This window comes from Podarcis erhardii (assembly GCF_964252035.2).
Source record: "Podarcis erhardii genome assembly, chromosome: 4".
NCBI lineage: Eukaryota > Metazoa > Chordata > Lepidosauria > Squamata > Lacertidae > Podarcis > Podarcis erhardii.
Window position 1 is genome coordinate 7,300,714 of NC_138508.1, and position 19,046 is coordinate 7,319,759.

General features: G+C 46.8%; 1 protein-coding gene across 4 annotated transcripts in view; it reads left to right on the forward strand.

Annotated features, from left to right (window-relative positions):
- LOC309340924 (maestro heat-like repeat-containing protein family member 7) overlaps positions 1-19,046 on the forward strand; it is a 66,031-nt gene that overhangs the window by 20,622 nt on the left and 26,363 nt on the right. For 3 of the 4 annotated variants that reach the window (XM_081860163.1, XM_081860162.1, XM_081860165.1), the window contains 7 exons: positions 1,151-1,295; positions 3,035-3,130; positions 4,681-4,785; positions 7,466-7,601; positions 10,234-10,349; positions 13,342-13,494; positions 14,489-14,649. In XM_081860163.1, the coding sequence (XP_081716289.1) occupies positions 1,151-1,295; positions 3,035-3,130; positions 4,681-4,785; positions 7,466-7,601; positions 10,234-10,349; positions 13,342-13,494; positions 14,489-14,649 (912 nt within the window). Of the gene's footprint in view, positions 1-1,150; positions 1,296-3,034; positions 3,131-4,680; positions 4,786-7,465; positions 7,602-10,233; positions 10,350-13,341; positions 13,518-14,488; positions 14,650-19,046 lie in introns of all 4 variants that reach the window. The other variant, XM_081860164.1, reaches the window with a different exon arrangement.

Here is a 19,046-nt window from a genome sequence, read left to right on the forward strand (position 1 = left end):
CCATCCTTTGGGCACCAGGCACTGCCCGTCCTGCTCTCTTGGGCTTTTAATGGTAGATGAGATCTTTTAATGCCCTTCTGTGTTACCCTGTTGCTTAGGACTCTGCTGTTCCTTTTTCTAGGAAAAAAGGGATGCCAGAACTCACCATGAACGCTTCCCTTGTTCTCTTATAATGGCAATGGCGCCCACCTGAGAGGTGCCGGAATTGACTTCTGGTGATTTCTGGCTGAAAAAAAAGTCCAGCAACTATGTATGCTAACTAACTAACTAACTAACTAACTAACTAACTAACTAACTAACTAATCAGTTGCAATCCTTCATTGTTTCTATAATAATACAGTGGTACCTTGGGTTACACACGCTTCAGGTTACAGACTCCGCTAACCCAGAAATAGTACCTTGGGTTAAGAACTTTGCTTCAGCATGAGAAAAGAAATCCCGTGGCGGCAGCGGGAGGCCCCATTACCTAAAGTGGTACCTCACGTTAGGAACAGTTTAGTTCTTTACCCGAGGTACCACTGTAATTTATTATTTATACCCCACCCATCGGGCTCGGTTTCCCCAGCCACACTGGGCGGCTCCCAACAGAACACTAAAAGCACAATAAAACATCATACATTAAAAACTTCCCTAAGCAGGGCTGTCTTCAGATGTTTTCTAAAAGTCAGATAGTTGTTTATTTCCTTGACATCTGAAGGGAGGGCGTTCCACAGGGCAGGTGCCACCACCGAGGAGGCCCTCTCCCTGGTTCCCTGCAACCCCACTTCTTGCAGGGAGGGAACCGCCAGAAGGCCCTTGGAGGTGGACCTCAGCGTCTGGGCAGAACGATGGGGGTGGAGATGCTCTTTCGGGCATGCTAGGCCGAGGCCGTTTGGGCTTTCAAGGTCAGCACCAACACTTGGAATTGTGCTTGGAAATGTACTGGGAGCCAAGGTAGGTATTTCTGTATTATTGTCCTAAAATGACAGATTTGAAGAAAAACGAAAAGGGTCAATCTGTGAGATCATAGGTCAAAAGACTGGGTTGAAATCTTAAAAGTAACACGAGCGAGTCATTCCCCAGCCAGACGCCCACCAGAATTTTCAGACTCCATCTCGCATCATCCCCAGCTGGCAAAATGCTATTTTCTGACTCCCGTTTTTTCCACCAGCAAGGCGAACGTCACAAAAACGATGGGGTCCTACAAGAAGGGGATATTGCTCCGCACCTTTTTCAAGAGCGTCTTTGCCCTTTCACCCCTGAAGGCGGGACAAGAGGAAGGAGCGGCCAATTCTGCCAATGCCCAGTACGCAAAGGTAGTTTTGTCTTCCTCTCTGGCTTAGAACATAAGGAGAGGCTGCTGGATCAGGCCAATGGCCCATCTAGTCCAGCATCCTGTCGTCTCAGTGGCCAAGCAGATGCTTCAATGGGGATCCTGCAAGCACAAGAGCTCTCTTCCCTCCTGTAACCTATGGCAGCGAGTCACATAGTTCAGCTATCATAAAATCATAGAACTGCAGAGTAACCTAAAGGTAAAGGGACCCCTGACCATTAGGTCCCGTCGCAGACGACTCTGGGGTTGCGGTGCTCATCTCGCTTTACTGGCTGAGGGAGCCGGCGTACAGCTTCCGGGTCATGTGGCCAGCATGACTAAGCCGCTTCTGGCAAACCAGAGCAGCGCACGGAAACGCCGTTTACCTTCCCGCCGGAGCGGTACCTGTTTATCTATTTGCACTTTGACCTGCTTTTGAACTGCTAGGTTGGCAGGAGCTGGGACCGAGCAACGGGAGCTCACCCCGTCGCGGGGATTCGAACTGTCAACCTTCTGATCGGCAAGCCCAAGAGGCTCAGTGGTTTAACCCACAGCGCCACCCACGTCCCGCAGAGGAACTTACAACAAGACTAAACCATAACGCTAAGCATACTGTGTACAGAACACCACACCAGAAAGAAAGAAGGAAAGAGAGATAGAAAGAGAAAGTAAAACCCAGTCTCCTTCTGGCCTTACTTTTATAGCCAACATGAGCTTGTCAGAAAGAGATAACAGAACCAGTTTAAGCCCACTGTACTTGGAAGGAATAACGCAAACATCATGATGAACCTTCTGCTTGTTTCTTTCACATAGAGAAGCTTCCAGAACCCTCTTGAATTAAGTAGAATAGGAAAGATATCTGCACATCATATCAATACTATTTGTACCAAGAAATGCAATTTGACGGTTAACCTGTGGCACTTCAGATATTGCTGGACTCCAGTTCCCATCATCCTTGACCACTGGACCTGCTGGCTAGGGATGATGGGAGTTGCAGTCCAACAAACTGCTTAGCCACCCTGGTTTAGTGGACTTTTTATCCAGCCGTGATATGAAGAAGGGGTTTCATGTATGGGAATCCCGCCAGATCCTGGAGCTCACCAGCCCAGCCAGCCCAATATTCCATCATAGAATCATAGAATTGTAGAGTTGGAAGGGACCCGAGGGTCATCTAGTCCAACCCGCTGCAATGCAGGAATATGCAGCTGTCCCATATGGAGATCGAACCTGCAACCTTGGCGTTCTCAGCACCGTGTTGGTAACCAGCTGAGCTATTCTGGCATTATGTGTGCTGCATGAAGAAATGCTTACTTTTGTCTTTCCTGAATCTTCCCATGTTCGGCTTCATTGAATGTCCACAAATTGTAATGTTACAGATCTATCTATCTATCTATCTATCTATCTATCTATCTATCATCTATCTATCTATCTATCTATCTATCTATCATCTCTGTTCCCACACTGCTCCAGTGGGAAGTTTGTGGCTTGGATCCTGACAAGGAACTAATCTACACTTCCAGCTCAGCCAGTAGGGCACGAAACTCTTCATTTCATCGGTCATGGGTTCAAGCCGCACATTGGGCAAAAGATTCCTGCATTGCAGGGACGGGGTTGGACTAGATGACCCTTGTGGTCCTGAGGAGTAATCTAGGCAGGGCATTTAGCGCTCCTTGTTTCCAAGGTCATCCTTTCCTGGGCCCTTAGTGAATTGGTCTCCTTCAACATTCCTATCTCCTCCTCTAGAACCTCTTCATCAGAACATACCAGACCTTCAGTGAGATGCTACAGCAGCTGATGGTGGAAAACCCAATTCCTTCGGAGCTGGAGAGGATCTTGCAGGTAAGAGGAAAGGAGTAAATAATAATAATTTATTATTTATACCCCACCCATCTGGATGGGTTTCCCCAGCCGCTCTGGACAGCCCCCACAGGCTAAAAACAGAATAAAACATCAAACATTAAAAACTTCCCTAAACAGGGCTGCCTTCAGAAGTCTTCTAAAAGTCAGGTAGTTGTTTATTTCTTTGACATCTGGTGGGAGGGTGTTCCACAGGGCAGGCGCCACCACCGAGAAGGCCCTCTGCCTGGTTCGCTGTAACCTCACTACTCGCAGGGAGGGAACCGCCAGAAGGTTCTTGGAGCTGGACCGTCCGGGCTGGGTGATGGGAGTGGAGACGCTCCTTCAGGTCTACTGGATCGAGGACGTTTAGGGCTTTCAACGTCATCACCAACACTTTGAATTGTGCTCGGAAATGTACTGGGAGCCAGTGTAGGTCTTTCAAGACCGGTGTTATGTGGTCTCGGCGGCCGCTCCCAGTCACCAGTCTAGCTGCTGCATTCTGGATTAGTTGTAGTTTCCAGGTCACCTTCAAAGGTAGCCCCAAATAGAGTGCATTGCAGTAGTTCAAGCGGGAGATAACTAGAGCACGCATCACTCTTGCGAGACAGTTTGTGGGCAGGTAGGGTCTAAACCTGTGTACCAGGTGGAGCTGGTAGCCGCCCTGGAGATATAATTGACCTGAGCCTCCATGGACAGTATCTTCAGACTGTCAGGATTCCATCTTACTGCCCATGGGTTTGGTTGGTGGCTAAGTGGGAGTTCCTGCTCAACCTCTATATGAAGGAGCGTCTCCACCTCCATCATTCTGCCCGGACACTGAGGTCCAGCGCCGAGGGCCTTCTGGCGGTTCCCTCATTGCGAGAAGTAAAGCTACAGGGAACCAGGCAGAGGGCCTTCTCGGTAGTGGCACCCGCCCTGTGGAACGCCCTTCCAGCAGATGTCAAAGCGATAAACAACTACCTGACATTCAGAAGACATCTTAAGGCAGCCCTGTTCAGGGAACTTTTTAACGTGTGATATTTTATTGTATTTTTGCTTTCTATGGAAGCCGCCCAGAGTAGCTGGGGAGGCCCAGCCAGATGGGCGGGGTATAAATAATAAATTATTATTATTATATTAATAAATTATAATATTATTATAATATTATTATTAAAATTATTATTATTATTATTATTATTATTATTATTATTATTATATATAGTAACCTTGGGTTACAGATGCTTCAGGTTGCGTTTTTTCAGGTTACAGACCGCCAAAACCCGGAAGCACCGTTACTTCCAGGTTTCGGTGGCTACACATGCGCAGAAGCGCTAAATCGCGCTTTGCACATGTGCAGAAGCACCGAATCACAACCCACGTGTCCACTGTATATGCAGTGTCTGCTCCACCTAGATAATGTTTATGGGCACACATTCAAAATGTACGCTACATGTTTCTCATGGACACTGACGCTAGAGGGCTCTGCACTTTCTGGTACTTTGGGAAGACAAGTGAATAGACCGGATGGCTGCAGAATTTTCTCACTCTGTTGCATTTCCCCTCCCCAACAGCTGATGGCTCCTTGGTTACAGTCCTCGGAGGCCGACCTGCGAGAGAGGGCTATCTGGACCAGTGCCTCGCTGCTCAACTTTGTGGCCAGCAAATTACAGCTGGATGTGAGTAGACTGTGAAATAATCAACTGAGCTATCCAACAAACTTTCCTCTAAGGCAGGCATCCCCAAACTCAGCCCTACAGATGTTTTGGGACTACAACTCCCATCATCCCTCGCTGATAGGACCAGTGGTCAGGGATGATGGGAGTTGTAGCATAGCTATCAACTTACAGATTTGAAAATAAGGGACCGGCAGCCTCGAAAATAAGGGATCAGCAGCCAAAATAAGGGATTTTAGTCAGCCAGCTGCAGTACAAAGTTAAAAGGGACCAGCACCAGTTTTTAGCCCTTTGTTTCCAGAGGTTGCTGCTCAAGACACCAGCTGATGAAACACTGCAATTAAATAACTACAAGCAGCAACCACTTTTCGCGCAAAACGAAGTCCAAGCTACGAAGATGCTGCTGCAGTTCTGTATCTTTTCTCTTGTGCTCCATCTGCAGCTCTCAGTTCCATCAGGTGAGGCGGGAGGAGGGGGGGAAATAGCGCCCGAAGTAAACCCGCAGATCAGACCATCTATGCTAGTCTACCACTATAAATCTATGGGAGAAGTGCTTGCGGTCCTTCCCTTGTAGCCCTTGGAACACCTGCCCACGCCTCCTCCCCCTCTCTCTGAACTGCTTTCTCTATGGTTGCCCTCGCTCTCCTCTCAAGGCTCCCACCAGTCCCGGCAGGAAGGGGCTCCTGGGGGCCGAGGCTGGTGAGAGGAGGCCGGAGGGGAGCGGGCCGGGCAGCCAAGCAACACAGTTGGAGCCTCCCTCCTCCCTGGCCGGCAGGGAGGGAGAGGAGCTGCTTCCTTTGAAACCCGGGAAATTTAAGGGACATCATCAATAAGGGACAGCAGAGGGACACGGCGCTGGGATATGGGAGTTTCCCGCCAAATAAGAGACGGTTGACAGCTATGAGTTGTAGTCCCAAAACAGCTGGAGGGCTGAGTTTGGGGATGCCTGCTTTAAAGTCCCAAATGCTGCAAGCTTTCCTCATAAGGGAGCTTCTTCATCCCCTTGATTATTTGGGCCACTCTTTTTTGAACTCGTGGGGCTCCCTGAGACTCCTTCCTCGTGCTCAGCACTGCTGCACCCCCTTTAACAGCATGGGAAGAACTATGGAGAAAGAACTGGAAATTTACAGCCTGTGAAGTATTGAGGGAAAATCTAATCAAGATGTTTTAAAGATGGTACTTAAAGGTAAAGGGACCCCTGACCATTAGGTCCAGTCGTGGCCGACTCTGGGGTTGCAGCACTCATCTCGCTTTATTGGCCAAGGGAGCCGGCGTACAGCTTCCAGGTCATGTGGCCAGCAGGACTAAGCCGCTTCTGGCAAACCAGAGCAGCGCACGGAAACACCGTTTACCTTCCTGCCGGAGAGGTACCTATTTATCTACTTGCACTTTGACATGCTTTCGAACTGCTAGGTTGGCAGGAGCAGGGACCGAGCAACAGGAGCTCACCCTGTCGCAGGGATTTGAACTGCCAATCTTCTGATCGGCAAGACCTAGGCTCTGTGGTTTAACCCACAGCGCCACCCACGTCCCTTAGATGATACTTAACACCTACCAAAATACCAGTAGCTAAAATGTATAAGACAAAAACAAATCTGTGCCGGAGGTGTGGTAAAACAGAGGGGACACTTATACATGTTTGGTGGACCTGTGGAAAAAATCAAAAGCTTCTGGAACATAGTATATGACAAGCTTAAAAAAATGTTTAAGTATAACTTTATGAAAAATGCAGAAGCTTTTCTACTAGGGATAACGGACACAGGTACAGCAAGAGAAAATCAGAAAATATTCCTCTATGCCACAGGAGCGGCAAGGATCCTAATTGCCAAAAACTGGGAAAAAGGAACTGTGCCAACAAAAAAGGAATGGCAAGGCAAACTGTTAGAGTATATTGAACTGGCTAGATTAACAGAGGCAATTAGAGATCACACTAGACAAGAGTTTCAAAAAGCATGGGGAAAATGCAGAGAACACTTTACAAAACAGTGCCCTAAAATACATACCTGGACTTGTTTCGATTAATGTCTGCAGGAGACTTTGTGGATATTTTAGTTATAATTAGAAAAATCTCAATAATTATTCGTAAAGGAAATGGCTTATAAGAAGTAAATAAGGAGGCCAGATACAGGATAAAGGAAGTCTTTTATTTGGTGGTTTGTATCGTTGTATATTATGCACAGTGCAGGTGGCGCTGTGGGTAAAACCTCAGCACCTAGGACTTGCCGATCGTATGGTCGGCGGTTCGAATCCCCGCGGCGGGGTGAGCTCCCGTCGTTCAGTCCCAGCGCCTGCCAACCTAGCAGTTCGAAAGCACCCCCGGGTGCAAGTAGATAAATAGGGACCACTTACCAGCAGGAAGGTAAACGGCGTTTCCATGTGCTGTGCTGGCTCGCCAGATGCAGCTTGTCATGCTGGCCACGTGACCCGGAAGTGTCTGCGGACAGCGGCCTATAGAGTGAGATGAGCGCACAACCCTAGAGTCTGGCAAGACTGGCCCGGACGGGCAGGGGTACCTTTACCTTTACCTTATGTTATGCTTATTGTATGTCATGTTCGCGTTTAATGAGGGTGGATTTCTGTATTAGGGGAGTGGGGGCTTTATGTTATGTTGTAAATAAAATTTCCAATAAACATTTTTTTTAAAAGCACTGCTGTGCCCCCTTTTCCCCCTTTCCTCCGCCAGACGCTGTCCAAATTCTCCCGGCTGGGCCACCTCGTCGCGGTGCTGGGGATCTGCTGCGGAGACGCCGTCAAGTCTATCAGCTCCAAGGCAGCCAAGAGCGTCCACCTCCTCCTGGCGATCGTGCTTGGCCAGAAAAGTAAGAAACGGGCAGCGAAGCCATCCTTGAGCATGTGCAGAGTGCGAGGGGGGCCGTAGCTCAGTGGCAGAGCCTCTGCCTCGCAAGCAGAAGGTCCCAGGTTCAGTCCCTGTCATCTCCTGCCTGGAATCTTTGGAGAACAGCTGCCATTCCTTGCAGGCAACACATCCTCCTTCCTTTTCCCTTTCATCCCAGGGCCGGCTCACCCATGAGGCAGGGTGAACCAATGGCCATAGGGTGGCCAGCTCAGAACCACTGGGAAGGATGTCAGACCACGGCGAGAGGGGGGGATTATTGGTTTGTTTTTGTTCTTATTTTTATTGTGTTTTTTATATTGTGATTTTATGTTGCAAACCACCCTGAGATGATATAACAACAACAACAACAACAAATTTTATTTATACAACAACAACAAATTTTATTTATACAACAACAACAACAACAACAACAACAACAACAACAAATTTTATTTATACCCTGTCCTCCCCAGCCAAGGTGGCTAACAACCAATAATAAATAATAAACCAATAATAAAAACATGTTGATTAAAATACAATTTAAAAACAAGATTGAAATCTAAGGTGATTTATAGCTCAGAGTGCTTCCACGGCAGCAGGCCTTCAAACGCATACCAAAGGTCTGAGCAAAACAGAGTCTAGCAGCGGTCAGAAAATAAGCCTCTGTCTTCTGTGTGTAAATCAGACTCTCACACTGAGTTACTAAAAGCTAAAAGCAGTTTATTTACAGCAGAATTATCCACAGTCACGGAACATCGTGCAAGCATGCCTGTCCCGGACAGGAACCGAAAGCAGAATAGAACCAAGGACTGAGACTCTCAGAAGTGACACAGAGTCAGGGCAGGACTCACACTCGGAGCTGTTTAACCCTGTAAGCTCAGGTTCTCCTCACATAAAATACAACATTAAAACATTAAGATGCAGCCTACAGATGAAGGGCAGTAAATAATAATAATAATAATAATAATAATAATAATAATAATAATAATAATAATAATAGATGGTGATGGTGACAATAATAATTGTTGTTGTTGTTGTTGTTATCACCATCACTATCTATTATTATTATTATTATCATCTATTATTATTATTATTATTATTATTATTATTATTATTATTTACTGCCCTTCATCTGCAGATCTCAAGGTGGTTAGCAACATAAAATCACAACAATAATTATTATCACCATTTATTATTATTATTATTATCATCATCATCATCACCACCACCATCGTTGTTTTTTATTATTATTATTATTATTATTATTATTATTATTATTATTATTATTATTCCCCACCCATCTGCAAGCAGCCACTCTGGTCAGCTTCCAACAGATTACACAAAAACACAACAAAACATCAGGCATTAAAAACTTCCTGATATAAAGATGTCTTTGGAAAGCTGTGTCGTTGTTTGTTTCATTGCTATATTTACTTACTGATTCCATTCCATAAGATTTATATACCGCTTGATTGAAAAAATATCAAGCGGATTACAAAAAGATTTCTTAAAAAGCAAGAAAAATCACATTACCTTAAAACACACAAAAAGTTAAATAAAGGCAGCTTAAAATTCACACCGGCTTTTGAAGCATCTGGGTAGGTTTGCCTAAACAAGAATGTTTCTAGCATAATTATTCATTTTTAATTATGATGTGTACATTTGGAGTGCGGATTTTACCTGGACAGCTTTTCTGATCAAACGGCTTATAAGTCCTCAAAATAAATAAATGTGAGATTAGTATAGTTTCCCAGGAACTTTGTGCACCTAATTAATATGCCCAATAGGTAGGTCCCCATTGTGTATAGAAATATTCATCTCCTTACGGCACCGCCTCTCCTGGTCTGCCCCGCAGAGGACCTTAAGGTCCATGAGTAACCATAGTTTAGAGGTCCCGGTCCCTAAGGAAGCCAGACTATCCTCCACCAGGGCCAGGGCCTTCTCAGTGATGGCTCCAACCTGGTGGAATGCTCTGTCCCAGGGGACCAGGATTTAACCTTCTTTCACCGGGCCTGTAAGACAGAGCTATTCCGCCTGGCTTTCAATTTGAATTCAGCCTGATCTTTTATTTCCCTTCTCTTCCCTCCCCCTCCCCTTTTATGAAGATTACCCACTCTGAGACCCCACAGCTAATTCTCCCCTGGCCTCCTCGCTGGCCCAAGTAGGACCAATTCAGCCAGCTAGCCCTGGGGATTATCTAATGCTTATTTCCCCTAAATTGATTTCTGAATTTTGAATTTTATTGTTAATCATGTTTTTATACTGTATTTTATGCTGCTTTTACAATGAAGTGTTTTAAATTTGTTGTTAGCCGCCCTGAGCCCGGTTTTTGAACCGGGAAGAACGGGGTATAAATAAAAAAATATTATTATTATTATATCATATTATATTTATTATATTTATGCCCCACCTTTCCCTGTGATTTTATTCCTCCCCATTTGCTCCGCACAACAACCTTGTGAGGTGGGTTAGGTTGAGAAGGCAGCAACTCTCACCCAGCGAGCTTCATGGCTGAGCAAGGATTTGCACCCTAGCCCCTGCTCTAACCACTACACTGCGCTGCCCTGAAACTGACGGGTGTGTTCTTGTTTTTTTAAATTTCCGGGGTGTGTCAGTTGCGAGGCTGGACGAGAAGAACGTCCACACGGAAGCCATCAAGCGCAAGCACAAGGAGTTCTTGGAATCTTGGAATCCGTCCGTGTTTCTCAAAAACCCCTCCAGAGTTGCAGAGGTAACTGGGAGGACACAACTGGGGGGTGGGCATTATCCCTGGACAAATTTATGCCTGGATATTGCTCACTACAATATCCGTGGCTCCATGAATCCCCTTGGTTATTTTCAGGTTGGGATATTAAGTTTCCCACCATATATATATATATATATATATATATATATGCTTTCGTAGATTTTCACGGGTACAGGATATTGGCTATCCTCAGAAACCCCAAGGATAAAATCCAGTTGGAAAACCAAGGGATCTATGAAATACCCTGCAAAGTCTGCCCAGCCACGTACATTGGACAAACAAACAGACGAATAAATGCACGTATCGCAGAACACAAGAATGCCGTCAAAAAAGAAGAAAAAACTTCCTCTCTTTTCCAACACATGAAAGAAACAGGACACGAAATTAATTTTGCAGATTCCAAATTGCTCTTTAACACGGAACATCACCACAAGAGAATAATCATGGAAGCCATCGAGATAGAGAAACACCCTCACAACATGAACAAGCGTGACGACACATCCCGCTTGCCAGACATCTGGAAATTAGCCCTCCCCACAAAAACTGACACCAGATCCAGAGGCACACAGAACGCCAACACCAATCAACCACACCAGACCCAAACCCAGACCCTCTCCACAGATGAATTACAGACACCATCCAGTAGCCAATCCATGGTGGCACCTCCGGATGCTGCACCCCCCTGCAATCCCTACACAGATCTGGCTGACACAAGCCACAAAACCACAGCTCGCCCCTATACACGAAGCCAAGCCAGAGCACAACTAAGTACAGTACAGCCATCTTCTCAGGAAAACTCTTCACAAAGTTCAAGAGGTCAAGACACAAAGACTTTAACAACTAATCCACACCTAATGACCCACCTAAGTGGTACTCAGGATATCACTCAAGAAATCACTCAAGATATCTCTCAAGTAATTAAGGAACAAAAGAAGAAAAGGCACACTAGCCTGGGAACTTCCTCTCTGCCCAGAACATTGGAGGCTATACACCACACCCCCTCTACAGTATTTATAGGAACTCAAACACTGAGATCCTGCTCTGTTCCAGTAACAAGAAGCCGAAAGCACCAGCCTGAAGATGACGAGTGAGACCTCGTCGAAACGTCGCCTAGACACCCCAACTTTTACACGGGAAGACACCCGAGGACACCAAAACCTGCATATATATATATATATATATATATTATAATTTTTATTAATTTTAACATATAAATTATAAATTGTACCACAAAACTTTGTCACCTATACATTTTTTTTGGACTTCCATCAGCACCTGTGATGATCCACTGTTTTAACCACTTCTTATGCATTTCTTAAATTTATATTACCTTTAAATATCTTAGCGAATCATTCCCCCCCTTTATCCATTTTTGCAATAATTCCAATGATACTCCTCACAAAACTTCTTGCAAACCTACAAATGTCGCCTGATCTTCACAAATACTTTTCAAATAATCCGTAAATTTACTCCAGTCTTCTGTGAATTTCTGGTCCCGCCGATTTCGAATCCTTCCTGTTAGTTTATCCAGTTCTGCATAGTCCATTAATTTCGTCCTCCATTCTTCTTTCGTCAGTAATTCTTCTTGCTTCCATTTTTGGGTCAATAATGTTCTTGCTGCCGTTGTTGCATATAAAAAGAGCTTACATTCTTTTCTATTTATATCACTCCCTACAATGCCCAATAAGAATGCTTCTGGTTTCTTTAGAAATGTATATTTCAACATTTTTTTCATCTCATTATATATCATCTCCCAGAAGCTTTTCCCACTGTTCTGACCATCCTGGATGGGGAAAAAAGGCTCACCTCTTAGCTGAGATGGCAAAATTGACATGTTTAATCAGAGAGAAGTCACTGCTAATGTTTCTTAAAGAATGGAAACCTCTCAATGACTTTTTGCTTGAAAAAGAAATAACGATATCTGGATTTGAGGATATTTCAGGATTTGTTGATAGAAAACGGCTTTGTTGGAAGTGAATATTGTTTTTACATAGCGGACAGATCAATCAGAAATTCTTTATTTTCTGAGACTTATTTTTCTATCTGCCTCTTTTAAACTCTTTCCTATTATTTTTTTTTAATATTCCTTTTTCTTTCTCTAGTTCTCCCCCCCCCTTTTTTTGTGTCCTTATGGTATCTAAAGTCTTTTATCTAAAGTCTTGGTTTGGTTTAAAATAAGAGAAAAGATATTAAGCTTCAATTTTTTCTCTGCAAGCCTTAATAGAATTTATCATCATCAACCTTTATTACGGTCCAGAGACCCAACAAATCGTTACAAAGCAATACGTAATTCATACATCCCACCTCCATGTTAAACAAGCATTTCGTTCAGAATATAAGGATCATTGGTTCTTGCAACCACCGATAAAAACTTGGCCACTGCTAATGTTCTAGCATTTGTCCGGTCTTCTAATAGGAACCTGACATAGTGAGCTTCTGATTTTCCCGGAAAAGGTACCAGCAAGGGTAGTATCAGTTCAGCCCTGGCTTGCTCATATTTTTCACAGTGCAACAAAATACATTTTATGGAATCGATGTCTTGAGCACACGAGCAAAGTCTGTCCTGGTAGGGAACTCCTCTCAACACTGCAGAAGGAAAGACGTTTAGTCTGGCTTTGGTGAAAAGCCTTCGACAGTTTGGTACTGTCAGGTTTTTAATGTAAGATGCTAACTTAAAGACATGCCCATATTGTGCTCCTACTGCCAGCGGACTACAGACTGCGTGTGACCGAGATGGCAAGTCACGGTGTGCATTATCCCATAATCTTTGCTTTAACGTCTTTAGGGCGCCTTCATAACCCAGGTAATACAGTTGGGGGGGTGACAGACCAATAGAAGTGGCTTTTCTAGCCATGGTTTTCTGCTAATATAATTTATTTTAAGAAAATGAAAAAAGCAGGGGCATCTCTGCACAACCCGCCCCAGCCAACCACACGCCAACAGCGTTCCTCCCTCCCTCCCTCCCCTTGTGCTCCAGGTCTTTGGCGTCTACTTCAGCCCGAGAGAGAAGACCGACTTCATCCTGACCGCTTTGGATGGCTTGACGGTGCAGTGCACCACCCATTGCTGCGCCACCACAGAGGGGCTCCTTGCCAGCATGGCAAGGCACTGTGGCGCCGAGATAGAGAAGGTGGGGCAGGTCTGAGGCAGCAGGTGGGCGTCCTGAGGATGCTGATTTGGCAGGTGGGGAGTCCTTGCAGTGGCGTAGCGTTGCTTGCCGGGGCCCGGGGCGCGGAGGGTGAACGGAGCTCACCGCACCAGCCCAATCCTCACCGCCACCGCAGGAGCAACGCCAGCCCTACGTTGCTTTGCCAAATGCACAGTGCCCCCTAAAAAAATGTGTCTCCCCCTCACACTGTACCCCTGAGTCCTTCCTGCAGCGGGGCTGAGCTTTTCTGAACTTCACAATAGCCACTCCACTGGGTGACTACAACCTGAAGAGACCTGCCCATCACTCAAGACTCTGCCTGAAGGTCTTCTTCTCTTTCTTCTCCTCCTCCTTCACTTTTTCTCCTCCTTCTCCTTCTCCTCCTTACTCCGCCTTCCCCCTCTCCTTCTCCTGCATCTCCTCCTTCTTCCTCCTGCTTCTCCCTCTCCTTCTCCTCCTTCCTCCTCTTTCCCCCTCTCCTTCTTCTCCATCTCCTCATTCTTCTTCCTCCTTCCCCATCTCCTCCCTCCTCCTTCCTCCTCTCCATCTTTTCCTTCTTCCTCCTTCCCCATCTACATTTCCTTCTTCTTCCTCCTTCCCCATCTCCTTCACCTCCTCCCTCCTCCTTCCCCCTCTCCTTCTCCTCCATCTCCTCCTTCTTCTTCTTCCTCCTTCCTCATCTCCTTCACCTCCTCCCTCCTCCTTCCCCCTCTCCTTCTCCTCCATCTCCTCCTCCTCCTCCTTCCTCCTCCTTCCCCATCTCCATCTCCTCCTTCCTCCTCCTTCCCCCTCTCCTTCTCCTCCATCTCCTCCTCCTCCTCCTTCCTCCTCCTTCCCCATCTCCTCCTCCTTCTTCCTCCTCCTTCCCCCTCTCCTTCTCCTCCATCTCCTCCTTCTTCTTTCTCCTTCCCCATCTCCCCCTCCTCCTTCATCTTCCTTCCTGCCCTCCTACCTCCCAACCCCTTTCCCCTTCCAGGTCTCGGACATTGTGGACGGGATCTGCAGCCGCCTGGACCTGATCCACCAGCCCAGCGCAAGGAGGCTGGTGATGAAGCTGGTGGGCTTGCTGGCAGGCAGGACCGAGCACTTGGACACGGTCATCTCCAGCCTCCTGGAGCATTCCTTCCCACCAGACAGGTAACATGTTCCTCGCGTTTCTCCATTGAGAACCAAACCCTAGGCAGCAAGTCTCTGTCCACATGGGAAATCCTGGTGCCTCTGGTTTTTAGCATGGATGGTAGTCAGCTAGATGGATCGGTGGTCAGACTGAGAACAAGACAATTTCCTATGTTCATCAGGTGCATCCATAGCTCAGTCCAGGCACCTACTTTGACGAAGGTATTGGGTTCAATCTTCAGGGACATTTCCAGGTATGGTTTGGTTTCAGATTGGATGTATTGCGTGGCAAGTTCCCGCCCCGCCCCCAGGTGGAAATAATGACACATGACACACTTATTACAGTTAATGGGCTAAAAAAGGCCACAACTTTATTGGTTACAGGGATGAGCGGTATTGGCTTAGGCATTGGTCCTAACTGACTATATCCGACTTCAGCCCGTCCGCTTGAAGTCCAGGAAGGGTTAACCACCAGTAGGGGGAGTCCTGCTGATGCACATCAACTAGGAACTCCCCCGGGGTCACCGATAGGGGGGTTGTCTTAGGCCCTCACCTCCCCAGGCTTCGGACAGGGCCACACACCCCGGAATCCTTTATCGGACTACCCTTCAATATGTGGGGCAGGTGATGGCATTACCTTCCCATTTTCCATCTACAGGACTGTCCCAATGCCTAACTGCCAATACCCAGAAAGTTGTGACAATTTGCTACGAGGGAGGCGAAAATCAAGTGGCTGGTGCCAATTTGCCAAGTAGAAAAATTCCTACCAGGCCCCTCAACAGCAACCAACTGAGGTCCATAGCAAGGTCAAAGAATGAGAACCTTATAGGGCGGGAGGGTGGGATATTTTAGGTGATATTTTAGGGAGCAGGTGGGACCCACTGCTTACATCAGGCATAGGCAGACTCGCCCCTCCAGATGTTTTTGGGACTACAACTTCCATAATCCCTGGCCACTGGTCCTGTTAGCTAGGAATGATGGGAGTTGTAGTCCCAAAACATCTGGAGGGCCGAGTTTGCCTATGTCTGACTTAAATCATAGGAGTCATTTAGTCGTGTCCGACTCTTCGTGACCCCCTGGACCAGAGCACGCCAGGCACTCATGTCTTCCACTGCCTCCCGCAGTTTGGTCAAACTCATGCTGGTAGCTTCGAGAACACTGTCCAGCCATCTCGTCCTCTGTCGCCCCCTTCTCCTTGTGCCCTCCATCTTTCCCAGCATCAGGGTCTTTTCCAGGGAGTCTTCTCTTCTCATGAGGTGGCCAAAGTATTGGAGCCTCAGCTTCAGGATCTGTCCTTCCAGTGAGCACTCAGGGCTGCTTTCCTTCAGAATGGATCGGTTTGATCTTCTTGCAGTCCACGGGACTCTCAAGAGTCTCCTCCAGCACCAGAATTCAAAAGCCTACACAACACAAAACACTGCTGCTGTGTGTAGGTTTTATTTTATTTGTTTTTTATCTTATATTTTGGAAATGTAAAGGTAAAGGTAAAGGGACCCCTGACCATCAGGTCCAGTCGTTTCCGACTCTGGGGTTGTGGCGCTCATCTCACTTTACTAGCCGAGGAAGCCGGTGTACAGCTTCTGGGTCACGTGGCCAGCAGGACGAAGCCGCTTCTGGCGAACCAGAGCAGCACACGGAAACACCGTTTACATTCCCGCCAGAGCGGTACCTATTTATGTATTTACACTTTGACGTGCTTTTGAACTGCTAGGTTGGCAGGAGCAGGGACTGAGCAACGGGAGCTCACCCTGTCGCGGGGATTTGAACTGCCGACCTTCTGATCAGCAAGTTCTAGACTCTGTGGTTTAACCCACAGAGCCACCCGCGTCCCTTTTTGGAAATGTACACCCAGGGTTTTTTTCCTTTAAAATCTTTGGGGGGGGGGCAAGAGAGTGGGCCCCTAAGCTATAGTTTGTTTCACTTATACATAAATCCGGCCCTGAGAGCGAGGGAGTGGGGAAGGAACAGAGGCAGGAAGGAGTCCGTATCAGACCACTAAACTCCTTGATACAATTTGTCTTCTGGGTGAATTTTCCATAAATCCAGTCCAGCTCCTTTGCAGTGCAGGAATCACAGCTACAGAACCCCCGACACACAGCCATCCAAGCTTTGTCTAAACACTTGCAATGAAGGAGAGTCCACAACCTCATGAGGGAGACTGTTCCACTGTCTAACAGCTCTGACTGTCAGAAGGTTCTTCCTAATAATCGGAATCTCCTTCCTTGTAACTTGAAGTCATTGCTTCAGGTCCTCCCCTCCGGAGCAGCAGAAAAACAAGCTTGCTCCTGTTGTGGTTCTGGACAGTTAACACTCCAGGAAGAAGAAGAGGAAGAAGAAGAAGAAGAAGAGTAATAGTAGTAGTAGTTTGGATTTGATATCCCGCTTTATCACTACCCGAAGGAGTCTCAAAGCGGCTAACATTCTCCTTCCCTTCCTCCCCCACAACAAACACTCTGTGAGGTGAGTGGGGCTGAGAGACTTCAGAGAAGTGTGACTGGTCCAAGGTCACCCAGCAGCTGCAGGTGGAGGAGCGGAGACGTGAACCCGGTTCACCAGATTATGAGTCCACTGCTCTTAACCACTATACCACACTGGCTCTCTGGAAGCGTTTTTATTCACTGGGTGCACTGCCCACATGACCCGGGCATTTTCCTTTGATCTGTGCTCTCTGGGGGCTGCTGAGAGCAGTCTGTCTGAGAATGTGAGCAAGTTAGTTTCATTTTTGTTCGAGACAGAAAGCTGCAAGCATGCAGCTAGATTCTGTAGGCTTTTCTTTTCTTTTTTTGTATGCTTCTAAATAAAGAGTGATAAAGGATGTGGGTAGCGCTGTGGGTTAAACCACAGAGCCTAGGACTTGCCGATCAGAAGGTTGGCGGTTTGAATCCCCGCAACGGGGTGAGCTCCCGTTGCTCGGTCCTTGCTCCTGCCAACCTAGCAATTCGAAAGCATGTCAAGGTGCAAGTAGATAAATAGGTACCACTCCGGCAGGAAGGTAAACGGCGTTTCCGTGCGCTGCTCTGGTTCGCCAGAAGCGGCTTAGTCATGCTGGCCACATGACCCGGAAGCTGTACGCCAGATCCCTAGGCCAATAAAGCGAGATGAGCGCCGCAACCCCAGAGTCAGTCACGACTGAACCTAATGGTCAGGGGTCCCTTTACCTTTACCTAAATAAAGAGTGATAGATTAGAAGCACTGGTGTCGAGCTGAGTTATCAAAGACACCATACAGACACAGACAAAGCCATTTTACGCTGCTTGTGAACTCTGCCACTATCCAACAACTGAGAAGAGAGGCAGCGCGTGAGTGGAAGCGTGTGGGAGCCATTGAAGTTTGCCAGAGTGCCAATAAATCAGATTTATTGCAGTGCCATTGCAGCAGACTCCATGGGATTTACAACCCATGGTCATAAAATCCAGTCAAAGGCCTGGAAACGATGCCTTATGAGGAACGGCTAAGGGAGCTGGGCATGTTTAGCCTGGAGAAGAGGAGGTTAAGGGGTGATATGATAGCCATGTTCAAATATATAAAAGGATGTCACATAGAGGAGGGAGAAAGTTTGTTTTCTGCTGCTCCAGAGAAGCGGACACGGAGCAATGGTTCCAAACTACAAGAAAGAAGATTCCACCTAAACATTAGGAAGAACTTCCTGACATTAAGAGCTGTTCGACAGTGGAATTTGCTGCCAAGGAGTGTGGTGGAGTCTCCTTCTTTGGAGGTCTTTAAGCAGAGGCTTGACAACCATATGTCAGGAGTGCTCTGATGGTGTTTCCTGCTTGGCAGGGGGTTGGACTGTTGGAATTCAGGCTCGGTCAGAGGTATGTGCCTATCTGCAGGCACCGGCTGAATTCCTTTGACCTCCCTCCGGCGACTCCCGGCAGGAAAAACACACGAGGTCCGTTCCGGCGATTTTCCTCAGGCTGTGAGAAAAACACACCAACTGCTTCTCCTCCTTCTCCTCCTCCCTGCATATCCCCAGGGAGGGGAATGAGACACAGACAGAAATGTATCTACATGCTTTATTCCTGTCTTTAGCAGTCATACAGTAAAAGATGTCTGCTCTCTTCAACAAACAGAGAGAAACTCCAAACTCCACCCATGTACATCCTGTACAGGTCATATGACACACACTGAGCTCATATCCTGTGCTCAATAAGGATGGACTGCCCCTTTGTTTCCATGGCAGCAGTCACACACATCCTGTCTGGCTTTGCAGCCACTAGCAGCTGTCTGAGCTGTTAGAGCCTTTGCTTGCTGCAGCATTGCTGCTTTAGAATAACATGGACTTGATGGCCCTTGTGGTCTCTTCCAACTCTATGATTCTATGATTCTATTCTATGATTCTACGACTCCCTCTTCTGTGTGACACCCCTGTAGGTAGTTGAATATGGCTATCCTATCTCCTCTCAGTCTCCTCTTTC